This window comes from Notamacropus eugenii, chromosome 6, assembly GCF_028372415.1.
Source record: "Notamacropus eugenii isolate mMacEug1 chromosome 6, mMacEug1.pri_v2, whole genome shotgun sequence".
In the NCBI taxonomy this organism is placed as follows: Eukaryota; Metazoa; Chordata; class Mammalia; order Diprotodontia; family Macropodidae; genus Notamacropus; species Notamacropus eugenii.
Genome location: NC_092877.1, coordinates 364,960,900 through 364,981,508, shown reverse-complemented (window position 1 = coordinate 364,981,508; position 20,609 = coordinate 364,960,900). Strand labels below are relative to the sequence as shown.

The window sequence follows — 20,609 nt, the reverse complement described above, 5'->3', positions numbered from 1 at the left end:
ATAAATACTTTCACCAAAGACCTGGATCAATTTAAAATTAAAATCAAAAGCATTTTAATCGGATTAGGGGTTTCAGAACTAGTTAGTATGCCTAATGTAATGCAGACGACAGAAAGAGAAATACAACTTCACCTTTCTAGAAGTTTACAATCACACTGAAAGAGGGGAAATGCGGTTCTCTGTAACAGAAAAAGGAACGAAGAAATCCTTGCCATAGATTAGGTCACATTTAGGAAAGGAAAACTCCATCCCTCGATGACTGTAAAAGTGGGGGTTAGAGGCGTAGGCCTCACCCGGAACCTTTATTTTTAATCATTCTGAACATATGTAACAAACAAAACAAGTAATACAGCACACTGCACCCATAAAAAGGTGGCCGTTTCTAGTCAAGAGAGATCAGTATCTTGCACACTATGCAAAGTCTGCACAGCTGCAGCAGCTGCTTCACAGATTTCCTTCTCCTAACAAAAAGCATCACACGGCTGCGTCTGGACAGTGGAGAGACAAAAGAGGGAGTTGTCTCCAAAGAGATGGTGCAGCCCTGCACAGTTTTTGAGTGCACTGAAATTTTTAAACAAAATTTAACTGCTGATAATAAATATGTGTATGCATACTTATGGTAGTATAGATTAATAATATACAGTATTTATGCACTTCTAACTTTTTTGTTTTCCTTACATACACATATCATCTGTGATTTTCCAAAATATGCCACAAATTTCAAAAAATTACCATTTAATTATTAATGGCCAACCATCAAATCACCAAAACTCAAATATAAAACCTGCAAATATGGAGGGATAACCACAGTTTCTCTACCTTAAACCACTGCTATTCCTTCTTCCTTCCCCACTCTCTAAACTAAGGGGTCGCAAAGGATTGGCAGAGTAGCCATCACCAGAGAACTAAGTTAAAAAGTAAATATAAGAAATGCTTACTAAATAAATGCTAACTCATTAAAAAAGAATTTTAAAGGAATTGTTCAAACTTTACAAATGGTATCTCTCTAGTTTATGTGTAGGGCTGGACTTGCTTTAGGGATTAACTATAACAGGACAGCATGAATTCATAAACAAAGGCTAAACATCACTAAGTTTCAAAGTCCCTTTATTTTCAGTGATAAATTATCAACAATTTAAGGAATAGTTTTTAAAACATTCACTTTTGTGACCCATCCACAATGTGGGGGCAATGTTACCACCATTCACTGTTTGCAGCCCTCGCTTCCCTTTCCAAAGAGGGCCCAGGAGACATATTCAGTTCAATGGAAGATGCCCTTTGAGGGGGAGGTGCTAGAGAGTGTCCAGATGAGTGATTCTTCTCTAACACATGCAGTTCTAGAGAACTGGGTGGGTACTTAGAGGTTAAAGGACTTGCCCAGGATCACACAGAAATTGTGAGGTACACAGAGGGCATTGTTCTGGGGGCTGCGACATCAAAAAAGAACAATGACATAGTCGCTGCTCTCAGGAGTTCACGATGAATCCAACGGAGCCCTGGATAAATCCAATGACAATGAAGCCAATGGAGCAATGGAATCCAATGGAGTACCTCGACAGGAAGGCAGAGAATTTTTAATCAGGCAGCAGGAGCCACAGACACAGAAAGCCTCCCTCCTCTCGGTTCTGACCTCTTCCTACCGCCTCCTCCAACAGGAAGGGTGTTTATCCCATAAGACATTCTCCACACAATGAGCAGTACCAAGAGCTGTGCATGATCCAAGGGGGGAGATAAACTCCTTCCTGACTGAGAAGTCAGGGTAGGGAGAGGAGGAGAATGAACAGCATAAGCCACAGCACAGAGGGACTCTCCAAAGTCTGCAAAGCTGTCTTGTGAGGAGAGGGGCTACAAAGCAAGGGCAGCACCAAATCCAACGCCAAGCAGATAAGGAACCATTCTGAGCCCTGGGGTAACATGATCACATTGGCATGAGAAAATCCATCTAGCAGGACAGGCTGGAAGGCCGCAGCACAACCTGGCTCCTCAGATCGTCCATGTGAGTGGGAGGATGGCCTACAAGAAGGCACCACAAGGAGCAATCCAAAGAAAGGGGTGCATATGAGAAACAAAGAGGGCAGGAGTAGCCCTGAACTTCTGCTGGAGAGCTGCCCTAGTGTCTGGGAAAGGAGGGTAGGGGTCACTTAGCAAACACTATATTAGCAGGTGCCAGGCTCTGGCAGAGCTCACAAACATAAGGCTGAATACAGGTCATCTAAGGGACCAGTCTAGCTAGGAATGGAGAGGTGCATCACCAGAAATATGTCATATCAACTCATCAAACTTTCTGCCCGTACTTGGGAGGGGACAGTATTAGTGATGGGTTGGCAAAGGATACAAAACATTGATAAAATTATCAGTACTTTAAGAATATAAGTAAGTAAAAATCTACAGGTTTGGAAACTTATTCAATGTAGGTGAGAGGAAGAAGAAACCATGATGAAGCCCAGGTTTTGAACAAAGGAAAATGGTGGTTTCACTGATTGAAATAGAGGAGTTTCAGAAAAGAGCAGGTTTTATTTACAATGGAAGAAAAATTCCATTTTGGATAATCTGAGTTGGAGCTGCCACTGGATTTCCAAAGGGAAATGTCGGCAGGCAGTGTGAAATGTAGGTTTGAAGACAGGAATTTGAGAACTGTCCATCTCGACATCAAAGTTGACACTGTGGGAATGAATGAGATGGAGAATACCAAAGGAAAGAGAAGAGAGAAAAAAGAAGAGGGCTTCATGGCATTAAGCACCTGGAAAGAGTCAGGCTAAGGCAACCGAGAGGATATGAAGCCACTGCTCAGAACTGGAGAGGCACAGGGAACGCTAGCTAAGAAACAGAACTCCATCAGTGAGGAGTTAAGGAGTACTGCTGATTCAGGGACACAAAGGTCCAGCCCCCAAGGTGCCTACCACCACAGAGAAACCATTGGGACCTAGCACTGGGGCCACCCTAGTGCCCTGCACTCCCCTGGATGGCTCCATTCAGACTCCTGCAAGAAAGCTGACTTAAGTTTTTGCATCTCTTCCAGTAGACACACCTCGCTACTCATTCTAAGGATCTCTCAAACCTGGGGAAAAAACATGCAAGTAACAGTGTACTTAAGAAGCTGAGTGTGTAAATGGATGGTGATGGGAGTGGTTGGAGAAGAGACCAGGGAGACCTCCTCCTGCAGAAGGTGGGCTTTGAGTTGAGTCATAAAGGAAGCCCAGGAAGCAGGGAGATGGTAGATAAGGACAGAGAACCTTCCTCAATGAGAGGCAAGCAATGACAAGGTGTGGAGGTGAGAAAAGAGGATCAACAACCAGGTGGGTTGGTCCCCAGTGCCAAATGCGACAGAGACGTCACCTCAACCCCCTACATGTGTGAACTCTATATAGCTCACCCCTGAAAGACTCCATGGAGCTCAGCACGTGCAAGCTTTGTGAACTTCAAACACTCTGTTAGTCTGAGGGAAAAGAGGCATAATCTACTGACAAACAGTAGATTAAACAAATTAACATAATTTTTAACACCACTGATTTAATTTGAAAGCTTTTTGATTCTGAACCCAACTAGCATAATTCTTTCCAAAGTGTCAGCTATGGTTTATTTGACCCAACGTAAGGAGTGTAGAAATATGCTTAATGATTTGTTCTTCTTCTGTAATTAGATCATGTGCCTAAAAATCTCTGTGTTACATTTGAACTCTAGGAACACAGTGTAAAGTTAATTACAAAGAAAATTAATATCTTCCCATTTTGAAGCAAATACCCAATGAAGTAATATTGTATATAACTGTTTTCTCTCAAATTACTTTAATGCATCATAATCACAGAACAGGAAATTAAGTTATAGTTTACAATTTCAGTACTTTGCATGTAAATTTCCTTTATGTATCAAGTATTACTTTTATTCTTCAGAGGTTATACAACCCTAACATTTTCAGAGTTTCATCCTACTCTCCAAACTGAGCAGTACATTTCTGATGAGCTGAATTTTTACACATTAAAAAATAAAAAAAGTTAAAAAACATTTTTATGAAATCCTGCATGTACAAAGTCCTTATTAGTATTAATTTACAGTGACTAAGTTAAAACGTATTTAATAGGAATGTATGTGTAGAACCTACATAAAACGGTATGCCATCTCAGGGAGGAAGTGAGGAGGCAGGGGAGAAGGGGGAAGAGAGAGGAAAAACAATGTAAGATATATGGAAGTGATTGTAGAACACTGAAAACAAATTAAAAAATTATTATTAATTTACAAAATATAGTATCTAATTGAATTAAATGTCTTCAACTACTATATTCTCGACGGGAGGACAAAGCTTCCTGACAGTTCCCAGTCAGACAATTTGCTGATTCAGCTTTTTACATACAATGGACAAAATAAAGGTGTCTGAGTTGACTGCTAAGGTCAGCCTGATTTTTTTCAAATCCTTTGATGCTAAGTGACTTATTCTAAATGATCTGGCCTCCTCTCTTCTCCAAGTAGTAGGAGGGCTAATTCTTTTGGAAATGTCTATGTTAAACGTTTAAGGGTAACAAAAACTGCATAAAAAGAAATATCTTTAGAGGCTAATTAATAAATTACTGTAACTTCCTTTAACCATTATAACTCTTACGTAATATCGGGGCAAGGTAAAGCAGGTATGATGTCAAACTTCTGTGGTTACATAAGAATTTCAATAAAATCCACTTACACAAGCATCCCTTGGGCCCAAGCAAAGCTGGTTAAATGATGATGATGAAGATAGCCAACATCTGGGTAGTGGGTACTATGTGCCTGGCACTGTGTTAAGCACTTTACCATTATTTTCTCATTTGATCCTCACAACAACCCTGAGAGGTGTTTTCAAAAAAGAGGACTTGACACAACCAGTTTGAAATGGAAGAACTCCCTGAGTGAGCTGGTGATGTCTCCTGGTGACCTGCTGCAAATGCAGCATTAGTCATGGCCTCATGATGGCCAGGTTCTGCCCCATACTGGTGGATGCTTGTCCTTCCTTCTCGACATTACTGGGGCACATCGTGACTTGGGCGTGAGACAGAGCTGCACAAAACCATCACCTTTCCTATCTCCTCTGAAGTCATGCTTATCCAGACTCTCTAACAGACCCAAGGCCTTAGGCCAGGGCCCCACCAGGCTGTAGGATAGCAGCATGGTCCTAGGAAAGGACCATTTTTTACTTCTATCTTTGGATCCCCAGCACCTGTCCCAGGACCTAGCTCAGGACCACAAGAACCTGGACCAAACAATCACATAGATAACAGGGAGGAGTCCTACACAAAAGCAAGGTCCAGTAAGTGGTGTGGGGTCACCCAGCTGGGGGGCAGGGTAAAGGCTGCTGCTGCTGCTAGGCCTACCCTGACTCCCCAAGGGTAATGAGATTTTATAATTCAGCACATGCCATGGAGCCGACTTGTTCAGAAGCTTACTGGAACTTGTGTGAAAGGAGGCTGTTTGTGCAGAAAAATTCTCACACAGTCCACCCTAAAATTCCAGAAGTCCTTTAGACTTGCATGAACCATTTTATTAATTTACTATAATATCTTTCTTTACCATAAGAAGCCATTCGAATTGATGCAGGATGAAAGAGATATATACAATATATACAATAAAAATAAATGGAGAGAACAGCAACCACAAAAAGGAAATCAAATGCTATCTTCAGTTAAGGCCAATCTTGAACACGAGTAGAAGCAATACACCTCAGTGCAGAGGTGGGGGACTAGGAGCACAGAGCACTACATACATTGTTACTCACAGACAAACTCTAAGAGAGCAGGGCTCACTGGTAGGGCATTCAGAAATGAATATAAAATGAAAACATTACGCATAAATAAAAATAAGATGAAAGAATAAGAAGGTGGGAGGATCTGCCTAAAAATAGGATTACACATTTTTAAAGGAATAAAAGGATTTTACACATTGATCTAGTCATGAATTTTGAACAATAGTGCCTTTGAAAAATGGCCCTTAAGGACGTCGTTCACAATTAGACATGTTCAAAGTAAAATCTCTCCAGAAAGGCAAATACTAAAGAATGTTCACCATTCCTAAAACTTTAAAGAATTCACATGGTCCCATGAAGTCTAGAACTAAATACAGCATTAAATTAAGAAATGCAACCAGATGCATGCACTAAAAATGGTTTTAAGCTCTGTATATTTTATGCATTATCAAGAAATGTATGTGACAGTATGTCTGTGGTTTGTCAGAAGTGTAACTTACCCCTGTTTTATCACACAAGCGTAAAGTATGAAATGATCCCACAGCAAATAATTCTCCATCCGGAGCCCAGGCAACTGAGGTAATAGGATGCTCATGAGGCTGTGAGCTGTAGAGCAGACGGCCATAACTATCCCACACCTGTCAAAAGCAATAAAGTCCGCTTGTTCATAGTGACTCCCCCCACCACCTCCATCACGACAAATCTAAGTACTCTTCCTATATACGCTATCAAGTAAAGCTTTAGAAACAATGTTATCTTTCTATAAAACTCATTTAACAATGGATTTTACAGTACATAGAAGAAATAGACAGGTGGAGCCAATTACATTCTGTAGAATGCTTAAAAAAGTGCAAATGATAAAACTATAGGAACATTTTGTGACAACAAAAAACAAAATCCTTTTACTAAAAAGGTTGGAAAAGCATAAAGAATTAGAGGTATTTCGTATAAATTTAACTGTTATTAAGAATGAAAGCTATCTTGAAAGAAAAGAAACCCTCTTTAAATTTGACTATAATCTCTTTTCTTCATGTTCAGCTTGCGGCTTAAAACATCCATTTCTCTTACTTAATAAGAACTCTGTCAATGGTGTTTTATTTTGATTACTTTTCTTCTAATTATACATAAAGTCAGTCTTATCCCCTACACATTTATTCTTGTCAAAAGCTAAAGGTTTCCTTATGTTTACTATCCCAGTGGGTTTGACTTTAATAACACAAATGTACTGATTTAAACAGTAACTAAAAATGGAAACAGTAATTACGCTGCTATTTTATTAGGCCAATTTTTTTACATCAATAAAATTGTGAATATAAATTAGGCATTTTGAGAGGCGCTGCTAAGGTAATACTTGTTACAGCATGAAACAGAGTTTTACACAGTCATTAAAGTTACACGGTATAGTTAAAGTTCGGGGCTTTAAGGAGGTTTTCACGTGCTAACTATTTTAATACATTAAATACTCCCAATCCTATGATGAAGGTAATTGTTACACACCTTATATCTGCAGTCTTCACCAGCGGACAAGATCAGGTCATTGACTGAGTTCCAATCTACTTTTAAAATAATTCCATCATGAGCTTTCCACTATGAAAAAATAAAAAGAGATTTATAACTTCAAGAAAAGGGTGATGGACAGTTTCCAAAATGGTATTTTGCAGTAGATTAGTCATCTAGCTAAAAGAAAAAAGAGGGAGAAGAACAAAGCTCTCCCCTGTTCCTTTCCACCCATAGTCCTCTTGGCTCGGTCTTCCATCCATTCCCACCATAGTCTACACTGGTTAAAAGGCTATCACCTGATTCACGAGGCACCCCCCATGAAGCGGTACCCTGGAAACAAACCATAAAGGCCTCACACTTTCTCCAGAAAATGTCAAGTATGGAAGGCTCCAGGAGATCAAAGGGGCTGCTTTCTATTGATGACAGGGCAAGGAAGTTTGGAGCTAAACTTCCCAAATGAAGTCAGTGATCACAGATCTGTCAGGGTGGGTAGTGTTCAGACTTCCAGGAAAAGGCTGTAGCTCACAGCACTGCTATGGCACTTGTCTTCCAGAAGTACTGGAATAAGGTGGGAGTCCAGGGGGAAACGAGCTGAATAACTGGACTCCTACATATAATTTGTGGCCGGGTCAAAGAATTGGGAGGAATAAAGGACAAACATTTCTCTTTCATTCAGGATGCTTGCCAGTGAGCTGGACAACCCCACAGGCAGCAACCCTCAGGCCTAGCTCCAGGAGAGTCTTCTTTTGTCAGAGGGATACCAGTCCCCAGAGCGGGCATTTTTCCCCTCCCAGCTCTCCTCTTTTTTCTCCATTTGACAGATCAATCACCTAAGCCTTGGGATGCATTTTCTCTACTTATTTCTTATCTCTTTTCCTTATTCCTAGCACAATCCCTTCCATTTTTTTCTTTTTTGCTAAATTTTTTATCCTCATGCCTGGAGTCTCAGAGCTCTCAGGCCTCTGGTCACAGCCTCTATAATAATCACCATTCTTTTTGCAAGAATATTCATGTGGCAGTTTTTTAGGTTTAAGTACTGTAAAGGAGCTATCTCTGCACACAGGCCTTAAGTATGCATGTACTTTCCCTAAGTAATCCATGTACATTTCAGTCTTACATGATCAATAAACAGCTCCCATCTTTCCAGACTGGTGTGTGTTTCATTGGGGCTCAGTCTATGAAAAGTACCCTTGTGCCACTCATCAGGCCCTCAGAAATGATGCGAAGAGGAAGCTGGGGGAGATCCCAGCACAAGGCCCATTCCATGAGGCCCTTTCATCTCCTCTGCGGATGCAGCTCCTTATCGGCTCATCCAACTCCCTGGTCTTGCCCAACCTCTTCCTCCTGCTGCTTCATCCATTTAAACACTGTCTAAGCACTGCTCTGGGTGCTAAGAGAGATACAATAATAAAGAACAACCACCACCTATAGGCAAGCAAGTCAGTGAATAGATAACCTTCCTGCCTTCTCTCCTCACACCTTCCTGCTCATCACACCCTTCTCTGAGAGCCTGTTCCATCAGCAGCTCTGTGCTCCTCGCTGCCTAACGATTCCACAGTCTAATAAGAGTTCTGAATCTTCCCCCCAGCCTAATGTGTAGTGATGAAAGACCACCTACTTATACAGTACCAAACAAGGGAGAGATCTTTTATGGGAGAAGTTAGACTTAAAGTCAGTACATAAGGTGAAAATCTCACATGGTCAAAATAACTTGCAAATCCCTTAAAGCACTGATTTAAAAAAAAAACACAACTTCTTTAAATAGTTTTAGCCAGAAAGGTGGACAGGTTTTCTTTAAAAGGAAGCCATCTCTATCAGAGAACAGAAAGAGCTGAGATTGAGGCTGTGGAAGCAATGGAATGCAATACACCGCTGACAACCTTCCACTAAGCTGATCTCATGAGCAGAGGTGGGAACCAGATCCTCCTTTCAAAGAAAAGGAAACAAAAAAACAGGCAAAGCCATAACTTGTTGAAGAACTGGGGATTAGGAATCAGGAAACCCTTGGAAGGCCTTCACACATACATGTGATTAGACTGGGAGGGTATTTGTACCCCTCAAAACCTCTCCTGCCTATCTTACCATGAGGCCCAGAGGACACAAGGCAGTCAAAGGGGCCCCCCTTGGGAGAAGTTGTCTCATTGGCCAGGAGTGACAAGATAGGCCAACCATGACCAACCCTCTCCTTAGCCTAAGCAGCCTCAGAAGGTATCACACACAATAACTGAGCATCACTCTGCACAAGGAGAAAGCAGGTCTCGCGATAGACATACATACACACACACACACACATACACACACACACACATCTCCATGGTCCCTTTGGGAATTTGATACATACATACATATATATGTATGTATGTGTACATACACATACACGGGGGCAACTATGTGGTGCAGTGGATAGAGCACCAGTGCAGGAGTCAGGAGGACCTGAGTTCAAATCTCACCTCAGACACTTGACACTCACTAGCTATGTGACCTTGGGCAAGTCACTTACCCCCAACTGCCTCATCCTGGGTCATCTCCAGTCATCCTGATGAATATCTGGTCACTGGATTCAGATGACTCTGGAGGAGAAGTGAGGCTGGTGACCTGCACAGCCCTCCCTCACTCAAAACAAAGTCAAGTGTAAGTCAGGTCATAATTTTTCTGATGGCATGGTCTTCTTCGGCAAGGACAAACACATACACATATACACATATGTATTATTATATATGCGTATGCACATATACATGTATGTATTTCAAGGAGAACGGGACACAGAAGTAGGACCTCGGACACGGGGACAGGAACTAGACCTGTCATTTACATGACATAGGAAATTCCCTCCACCAATGAAGTCTGACACTTTCTCTTCAACTTAGCTTTAGAGAGTAGCCTAGAGGCCTGAGGGTCGAACAACTGGCTCAGCGTCACCGAGCCAGGATGGGTCAAGAGGAAGGACATGGGCTGAAGTTTTCCCTGCCCTAAGGTCAATTCTCCATCCATTACTGCATCTCATTCATCATATATACTAAGTGTTCCAAAAGTCTTAGTGCAAGTTTAAGCTTCAATAACTTCAGAAATATAAAGGTTATAAGCTTAACAAAAACAACATTTGAAAGGTTAAGTAAAATTTTAATTAAATTTCACCATAACCGCTGTCTTGTGCTATACAACACTAAAGTCAATTTTTGAACTGTGTAAAAACTTCCATCAGTTTCTGCTCAGGGAACTGAAGGGACTGCATTTGTAATCCTAGCCTTCAGATCATCCAAAGAATGAGGTTTGACACAGAGGTGATCATTTGGATGGGATCCCACAAGAATGTCCAATAGAAACTGATCAGTTGACCACAGGGGTCTAGAAAGAAGCCTTCCTCCCCTGATTCACAGGACTGAGAAAGTGTCATCCAGAAACTGTCACATGGCAATGAATGCATAGTAACAAGGTGCCTGTTTTGTTAAAATTTAAAATGTACTATTCAAAATTTACAAGAAAAAATAGGTATAAAAGAACCTTAAATAATTAAAACTTTTAAATGTTTTTTTTTGCAAATTTGTAGCATGTCTATTTCTAAAGTTATTAAAGCTTCAAGCTACACTAAACCACTGATGACCTCCACCCCCCATCATCAAATGTTCTCTTCCTCCAAGGAAACTTGGGCAGAGTTGCCAAGAAGAAGGGCTTCTTCAAAAAGACTAAGTCATCTTATCATTCAATGCCTTGGTGAAGCCAACTCATGTCACATCAACCACCCTGTTGACTTCAAGTCAACAGGTTGGCTCTCCATAGGATCTTTTAAATAGAGAAAGCATTTTCCAAATCTAACTAAAGAGTAAACTAGACACAGTCCTGGAATATAGCCAGGCATAAAAGAAAAAAATCCTGACCAGCTCCCATTTCAAAGCTTACTTTCAGTCACAACCCAGGAAATCAGCCCCTTAAGGGCATGGGCCAACTTCAGGAACCTCAATGGTTGTGGTATGTGTGAGCTCACCCTTCACAGGCATGGCCTCCACCTAACTGCATTTCCAAATCCATTCAAAGCTTTGTTCATGTTCCTCCATTAGAGAGCAAACAATTGAGAAGGAATTTTTTAAAATACAAACGTTTTGATATCACATTTTAAAAACTATAATGTATATAATAAACTGTCACATGAGCTAAACATCCCAACATTATTTATAAGGGGAAAATGAAAACTAAAAACAATGGTTCTCATTATAAATGAGTTATAGAGCTACAAAACAATTTCCTCAAGTTAAAATCAGATTAATAAAATGTGGCTTATATTTTCCTAAAACTACATTTTAAATATATCTATTTACAAAGAGATACAGCTCAATGGGCATGCCTTCTTGTATTTCACTGCTTAGTACAGACTGGCATTTACTCACTTCATACTTGGGCAGTATATGTCTGACTGAAAAGCACAAGGCTCACTAGCAGCTGGCACTGTTTAAGTCTGCCTTCGTATCTTGAGTCCAGGTCAGTGCTTGGTACACAGTAGGTGCTTAATCATACTTGCTGACTGAATGCACGATCTATTATCTATCTTGACACTATACTGTTAACATGGTGATATTAGAGTATACATCATCACCCCTGAAAATGTTTAACACGTTAGGATTTTTGCCTGCCAGAGGCTTAAATATAGTCAGTAGCTACCCACAATGACGATGATAGCATGTAGGAACTCTAGGCAAGCTTCTTTGGAAGTTTCTTATGCAAGTCTATTTTGATGCACCCTAACTCATGCCTATTTTTATCAAGTTCTCACCATGCCAAACTGTCAGAGCTTTGTGAACTGAAACACAATTCAGGTATATTTTACTACCATCATGTTAGCAAGTGTAAGATAAAACCACAGCTATCTGTTTCTGCAATAAAGGCTACTGAATTACTGCAATAAAGTGTCCATCCTGCAGATGTAAAGAGACCACCCACAAGGACTCAACAGAAACAACCAATGGCCTTTTGCCTAGCAGTCCAGTCAAGCCCTTATTGTGGTTCTGCTATTATCACAACAGTACCTGTAAAATTTTAGCATTTGGCTGAAGAGGTTTAATAATCAGCTGCTTCCCTGCTGTATAAAGGACCTTTTCTGAATCAGGGCCCCATGCTACTGAGTAGACAGGTGTGCCTGTAGGAAGAAAGAAAATAACACTGATGAGGGTTTTTGGTTATGTCCACAAAACAAGACTACTTGTTATTGAAAAAGTTATGGTGGAGGGGAAAAAATAACCAATGGTGTGATCTGTATTCCTTCCATTTCAAAGGCACCTTTCAAATTGGTTAATATCCTATTTTTGATATAGATACTACTAGAATGGACAAGTGACAGTCTACCCCAAGCATCTGAGAGATGATACATATCTGAATGATTCCTACTTGACTCAAAGAGCCTAAAGATTTACTCAAGACTTTGAGATTCCTAATGAAACTTTGTCAAAACTAAATTATGTTCAATTTGATAAGAATCCAAAGAATGCTGTTGAAATGACTGTTCATCCATTGCACCCTACCATACAGAGCAGGATGTGATGACTTTCAAGCTAAATTCTTCTTTAAAAAACATAACTTGACCTAAACTCACCATCCAGGCTGGTTCTCCTCTGGCTGCTGCTTTCAGTGGCAGAGGGCAGCAGCACATCTCCCAAGCCATTACTTAATCTTCTTCTAATGGGTAGAGATTGCCACCCCATTCCCCTCCCATTCCCAATTCACAACCAGCTACTTAAAATCACAGGAGAAGAGAGTTTTGCTCCCTATGAGTTCCACCTTTTAGATAGGCGTAGAGGGGTTGAGAAGAGGTCTCAGTGGCAAATATCACCACTTTGTAAGTCAACCGTACTTCACAGGAAGGATTTTCAATTTGGGTTGTTTTGTTTGTTTTAACATTAAAAGATAACCAGTAAGTTTCCTTTTTGTTCTAAAATTCCATGCTCTGTATCACATGAACGGGTAAATATGATTTCTATTTATTCATGTGGAGGTTTTCTGACTGTACTTCATAAGGGAGCCCTTACAAAGTCTCCCTCTCCTGGTCCCTTCCAACCCTTCCCCTTTGCTGGATCCAGTGACACTGATCTCTGTTTCTGCTCCTCCCTGTCTCCCACCTGTGCCCTTTTACTTTACACTCGCTGTCCCCCCGGCCCAGAATGCTCTCCCTCTCCCTCTCCTTGCTTCCTTCAGCACTCGTCCAAGTTCCATCTTCTACCCGCTTTGATGTCAGTGCCTTTCCTCTAAGATGATCTTCCAATCTCTACTTCACACATCCTTCACCTGGTACCCCTCCCTCTGATTAGCTCACTCTTTAGGGGAAGGGTTGTGGCCTTTCCTGGTATCCCCAGTGTAAAGCATAGTATAGCCGGGCACAGAACCGGCACTGATAAGGGCTCCTTGACTGAATTTGTCAACCTATTACTTTCTCAATTACCCAGTGTATTTTGGTTGGAGCTGAGACATATATAATGCTAATAAAATAAACGAATAGACTTAGATGATTAAAAAGTAACACCACAGGAAGGATGGAAGCTGAAAGGACGGCTGCTCAGCATCGAGTGAGCTAGTTTTTCTCCAAAGTTTATCTTTGTGCATTAGGAGATTGATTCAAAGTACTACATATAACATATAAAACCTTAAATCTGTTATATTTATAAAATCAGGGGAAATTGTCCAGAATTCTTTAATGATCATTAAATATGAATGCAAGGGTAGGAAAATAGACAATTTTCTCTCATGCACCATTACTTCTAAAATTTCTTTAGGTTAAATGAAAGTACGGAGTTTTGGGGCTTTCTGGCCAAATTAAAAGCTAAAATGCTTAGCGGGGGTTAATAACATGGAGGGTTTTGCTGATAAACGAACAAACAAGGAACAGATTTAATAAGACAAAGGCTTTTAAGATGGTACCCGGCCTCTCTTCCCTCTCATTTCCCCTCCTCACCCTTTCCTACAGCCACAAGGCCAGTTCAAACATAGAGCTTTTGAAGTCCCCCAAAGTTATCTCCCTTGTGGGCCCAACGACATATTCCACCTTACAATACTTCTCTGGCCATTTTAAGATTCATTCATTCAGATTCTTTGGATCAAATTCTTAGGTCTTTTCTCCAGTTCAGGTGTTTGCCAGTCAACGGACTGAATGAGGACCGAATGCCTCCTAGCTTTGCATTGTTCCCACTAACTAATCGTTCAGTTCCATTCAAAGACAACTCCAGGTAGATGGGATTCAGAACACAAATCCATACAATTAAAGTAATTCCTCAAAAGCAGAATACAATTGCTCTCTGAAAGTAACCAAAAAGATATTCCATTAGAAGAAATAAAAAATGTTTTCCAAAGTAGGCACTCAAAAAAGTGAGTTTATGCATCTAATTAAAATGCTGACTCTGTGTCCATCACACGCAGAAATAACTGGTCAGCTGGAAGCCTTGCCAAGCCATAAATGATTGATTCAATGACTACCTACCAATCTGCCTCACTGAATATATTTTTCTGGCTAAAGCCACTGAAAATTCTCTGGCTTATAAGCCAGTCTGGCAATGCTCTCACTCTTCAAAAAGCATGACAAAAATGGGAGCAACTGATTTCAACAGTCATCTCTGACTGAAAGAAGATCATGGGAGAAGGTGGGTGATGGCTGCAGAGTAGATGAGATGAAGTCAAAAAGAGAAGTATATGGTGAATGGAATAAGAAGTTATTGGGAATAAGGAAGCCTATGCATGGTTTAGAGCAGTGGTTGACAAACTCTAGTCTTAGGGCCAAATCCTATACAAACGTACTGGAGTCTGAGAAAGGTTTTTACAAACAATGGATGCCATACAGTCCTTTGTTGGTTGTGTCTAACTTTTCCTGACCCTATTTGTAGTTTTCTGGAGTGATGTGCCATTTCTTTTCTCCACCTCATTTTACCAATGAGGAATTAAGGCAAACAGGGTAAAGTGACCTGTCCAGGGTCACATAGCTAATAAGATTTGAACTCAGGAAGATGAGTCTTCCTCACTTCATGCTTGCTTTAAATACAAAAAAAAACCCAAAAACAAAAACCTATTAAAATTGTTTTTAACATTCTGATTTGAGGGCTATACAAAAACAGACAGAAGTCAAGAGTAAAGATGAGATGCCAGAAGGCCCTGCCCATTTAAGGAAGCCCAGCTGGACAACGCTTCCAAGTCCAGACTATGACATTCAGGATCACCTTCTATGATCTCCCTAGAATCTTTCACTTTGGAACAGGGACAAAATCGGTACCAGTCTTCCTTGAAGCGGCTCTTCTTTGTCCATTTGACAGACTTGGCCCGACCTACACATGACTCTCCAAAGGAAGGGTCAGGAGCTAGGCCAGATTTCAAAGAAGAGCCAATGTAAGAGTTCCATTCTGTCAGCCTTCCCACAAGACACAAATTAACATTTTAGGCATTTAAAATGTGATATTTACACATAATATTAGATTAAAAAAACAATTAAACTATACCACCATGGACAAGAGGTGAACTTCTGAACATCAATGACTGAATCTCATCAAACATTTCTCTATGGGCCTACGCTCAATGTTGACAAAGCACAATAAAATGGTTTATCACTGCCTCCCCCACTAAGTGAGCCACAAAATGAATGCAGCCCTTCAGGGGTGATGAAAGGCCTGGCCCAGTATAAGAAGAGGAGTGGGAGCCTAACTTACTTTTAATTTATCGTTGAGAGGTATAGTCCAGCCATGTCACCATTTACTTAATTCACAAATTCCTAGCAGTTAATGACACTTTTCTCTTTCATGACATCGTGAGGATTTCATGATTATGAATCTTGAAAAAAAAATGTTCTGAGCAAAAGGTCCCAGCATAACTGAGGTATAAGAGCAAATAGTCCCCAGAGGAAAACGATTTCAGATTTTGTTAGGACACCAACTACCATGTGTCATCTCTTACAGCCCAAGGACTCAGCCCTCACTGACAGAAAACTCACAAACCATTAGGAAGAAAACATTATGGCGGGATCCCTACTGCTGTACCATAGCCGTCACACAACTTCAGTGACGTTCCAGGAAGACACATTCACAGAGCACTTTAACGTTGACAACATGGGAGAGGGAGGGAGAGGTGTCATTCCCACCATCTTCCAGAGGAGGAATGTAAGACAGCCCAGGACTCTCTCTCCCCCCTCACTGATGAGATGTCAGAACTGGGGCCTCAAGCCAAGTCTTCTAGCTCCACATCCAGAGCTCTCCCCACTACTATAACCATTAGCATAAGTCGATGCTTTAAGGAGCACTGAGTCAAAAAGTCAGCACCTCAGACTCATAACAGAGATAGATTTTAGATTAAAAAAAATAGCAGTGAAATTGCACCTTAGGTGGCAATACTGGAGTCATTTCAAAGAGAGTGAGATGTCTTCAGATAAAAAAGATACATACTATAAAGCTAATTTCTAACTCAATGGAAATTTAATTCTCTAAAATGAGAAAATGATCTACAACTTTTCTTTGAAATATCATATTCCAATTTCACAATCATATAATGCAAAAATGATCAAATTTTCCTATTAACTTGCTAAACTTGTTTATGGTAATCAGATACTGTTGTTTTAAAGGAAAACTACTAGGCATTTACTAAAAATCATTAAAATCTTTCTTGATTCTTAGGGGAGTATTAGGAATTTTTTTTGGTTTATGTTCCATTTCAGTTAAGACACTTAACTAGATCTTGTTTTTCTAACTTTGTACACTAAAATCATGTGACCTTTTTGACATTTTTTAAGAAACCACATGCACCTGGGGTTGGGTTAAATGTCAGACCCTTATCTCTCTGTAAAACAAATTATCTAAATTCTTTCAACCTGTTGAAGGCATTTTAAACCACAGGAGGCAAAAAATGTATTTCAGTTGTTTTAAGGAAGTACATAGCTCAAATATACTGTGTTTTTCACATCCACACTATAAAGAGAAAGCCCCCAATTTATTTTCAGTTTTATGAGACCAGAAATGAACTATTTACTATTGTGTGTATATATATATATGTATATATATATATATATATATATATATATATATACATATATATATATATATATATATATATACATATATATATATATACACAATGAGACATACCATGAAGTACTTTTCAGTCTTTAATACAATATTCTTTATTATGTGCTATGGCTTAATAAAGCAACAAACATTTATTTACCCTAGAGCCTTGAAGCAGTACACGCTCAATAAAAGTTCACTGGCTAATTATACAGAATCCAAAGAACCAGAAATTCAAGTGACCAGATTTTTTTTTTCCCTGAATTCTACTTTAGTTTTAAAAAAATTTCAAAAATGATAGGTTTTTTTAAAGATGGATTTATGCAATTTTTAGCAACTTCTCCCATCCCATCTAAGTCCAATCTCTTTTACCTTTTCTATTTCTAGTCATTTCAACACACTCTTAATACTACCTCTCGACACTACAAGACCCTTCTATCATGAAAGGAAACTTTCATTTCCTCACCTTAAAATGAAGGGAGGGATAGCCTTCATAACACCAAGGTCCCAAAATTAAATAATATGCAGCAGAACTTGTAAAACCACTTCTCTGAGAACTGGAAATCCATATATGAAATCCACAAGAGTAGGGATTGGGACTAGACCTATGTCTGCCTCCTGGATGGGGTGATTCCCTTCACCCATGCCAATCACTCGACATCTTTTCTGATACTGGAGCTCTTGGAGGATTCCCTAGGACATGGGTGAGGGGAAGAGAGGGTGTGACTTGCCTTGCGTAACAGTTCATATATAATAATCCTTAATTCATGGAATGTTAGAGAAATTATATATAAGCAAAATGGCATTTTATAGTTTTTCTTAGCTCTTAAAACAGATGAATTCTTCATAAAAAGTTTCAATACCACTTTTCATAAATGTCCATCTCACTAGCAAAAGTAAATACTGAAGCTGTGTTCTGTTAAAAAGTTTAACTTTTATTATAGAAAACTATGAGTAAGCAAGCATGTGTGACCTAATGAGCAGGGAGAATCCTTGTGGTGTGGCACTTTGATAGCATATTACAGATATTCTCCATGATACCATGACACCATGATGCCATGAGGCTAGAGGAGGGGAAGAGGAGAGGGACCCTGCTGCCTCAAGCCCAACGTTGAGAACTTCTTACCCAACACTAGTGCTGGCTTTCCAAAGATGCCACCCTCCCATTTCCCGGGTTCCCTTTTCTCATCTGGCTCTTGAGAAAGGCAAGCCTTGGGTCTCTCCAAAAGCGCCCACCACCCTCTTAGGTTCAAAGAGTTTTCTTTGTTTTTTAAAATCCATCACTATGAGGAATTCATGGCATGGAAACCTCTTCTACCAAAAGGTCTGTCAAGTCTCCTGCAGTCCTAGCTGTCTAAGAGTCCCGTGAGGTGAAGTCAGACCAGAGATGGAACATCCAAATCATCCTGCGATGGAAGGCAAACATGCTGGCCATGATCAAAGCTGGGAAGAGGAAAGAATCAACATAGTAAAATGGAGTTAGAGGACAAAGTCCTAGGTCTAAATCCTAGGCCAGCCGTAGGAGAAGAAAAACAGTCTCCACATTAGGAACTTCCCACTGATTTCTCAATCCCTCCTTTATAAATCTGGCTTCACTGAAGCTCTCTTCAAGGTCACCAACGATCTCTGAACTGCTCAATCCTAGGACCTTTCCTCTGATCCTTAGCCCTCTGGACATAGATGGCTGCCTCCCCACTTCCCCAGGACTCTCTCACCTCCCTGAATTCTCCAGACACACTTAGCCCTCAGTAACCTTTGAGGGCTGGGATCCATGTCTCACCCGGATGTGGGGGCTCTGGCCTTATAGTCTCTTCTTTTCTCTCAAAGGGGTCATCAACTCCCATGGGGTAAACAATCACCTCTATGCAGGTGATGCTCAAATCTATATATATACAACACTGAATATGTCAGATTTTTTGTAGTATGTAGGTCAGTTTTGCCACATTGTTTTTTCACCCTTTGTTATTCTTTGTTATGAGGAGGGGTAAGTAGGAGGAAAATGTGGGTGATGGAAAAGCAAAGGAGGACGATCAAAATTTATTTTAAATATTTTAAAAGCACACTCTTACCTACCAGACTTATTAAGAATTAGCTCATATTTTTTTTCCCTGAATTCTGAGACTAGTTCAAACCACGCCAGCATTTCCTATCAATTTCATTTCTACAATATCTCACCCTTGATCCCCCCTTTCTTTGTACCTCAACAACTGCATGAGTCTCCTCACAGCTCTTGCCACCCCACTGTTCAAATCCATCTTTCACCACTGCCAGAGAAACCTGTCTAAGAACTAGATCAAATCATTTCACTTTTCTGTTCAAAAACGTTTAGTGATTTCCTATGCCTCTCGAATAAAGTTCCAATCTCTTTGCCTGACATTCAAGGCTCTTCACATCTTGATGCCACTCCACATTTCCATATCCTTATAACTTCCCTCCCTGCATGCACTTTATGCTTCAGTCAAACTGGACACACCTCTGAAATACCCCCTTCCTTTCAAAGTAAAAACTACTTCCATACTATTGCAGACTGGGTCTAAAACAGCCTTTCTCCAAATCGCCTATCAAACCTCAGGGCTCTATTCTCTTCTCCCTCTAGAATACTTTCCTGGGTGATCTCATCAGCACCATGGTCTCAATATTTTCTCTGTGCAGATGACTCTCAGATATACTTATCATGCCTTAACTCTCTCCCATAATCCACTCTCATATCTTGAACTGGACATCCAGGAGCCAAATTCAACTTGTCTCCAACTGAATTAATTATATGAACTCATTCCCTCAACCCTCTCTCTCTTCCTAACTTCCCTATTACTGTCAAGGATACAACCATCCTCCCAGTCATCCAGGCTCACAACCCAGGCATCCTCCTCAACCATCACTCTCTCAACTTATCTATCCAATCAGCATCTTTGGATCACTCCCACTATTCACTGCCTTCACTCCTACACATGTTGCTAAATAAAGGTAAAGAAAATTACACAACCACCCTGACTGGGTCCACCACAGATTTATGTTACACATCAACTGGGCCCTCACCAGTACTAGGCAATCATCCCACCTCAAATGTACCATGGCTCTCCCTCTCCCACCCTGTCAGCTTCTCTAACTGCTTCTCTTCTCTAACTATCACTCACATGTCTTCTACCATGATCTTGTCCTTCACCCATCTCTCATTTGATGAGGTTGCCAAGGCAAAAGTGATTCCATTCTATTCCATCTTCTAAGAGATGCCCCACTCTCTCATTTATTTTCAATCTTTCCCTGTCCAGTGGCTTCTTCTTTCCTCCCCACAAACACACCTGTGTCTTTTCCAGCCTCAAAAACACCTTCACTTGATCCATCCACCCCTGACACTGTGATCTGTCAGTCCTGTCCGTTAAGGAGAAACTCCT

At 40.4% G+C, this 20,609-nt stretch overlaps 1 protein-coding gene across 4 annotated transcripts in view; it reads right to left on the bottom strand.

Moving 5' to 3' along the window:
• IFT80 (intraflagellar transport 80) overlaps positions 1 to 20,609 on the bottom strand; it is a 118,771-nt gene that overhangs the window by 59,064 nt on the left and 39,098 nt on the right. For all 4 annotated transcript variants that reach the window (XM_072618603.1, XM_072618606.1, XM_072618605.1 and 1 more), the window contains 3 exons: positions 12,223 to 12,332; positions 7,202 to 7,291; positions 6,205 to 6,342 (listed from right to left, as the gene is read on the bottom strand). In XM_072618603.1, coding sequence (XP_072474704.1) covers positions 6,205 to 6,342; positions 7,202 to 7,291; positions 12,223 to 12,332 — 338 coding nt within the window. The remainder of the gene's footprint in view (positions 1 to 6,204; positions 6,343 to 7,201; positions 7,292 to 12,222; positions 12,333 to 20,609) is intronic.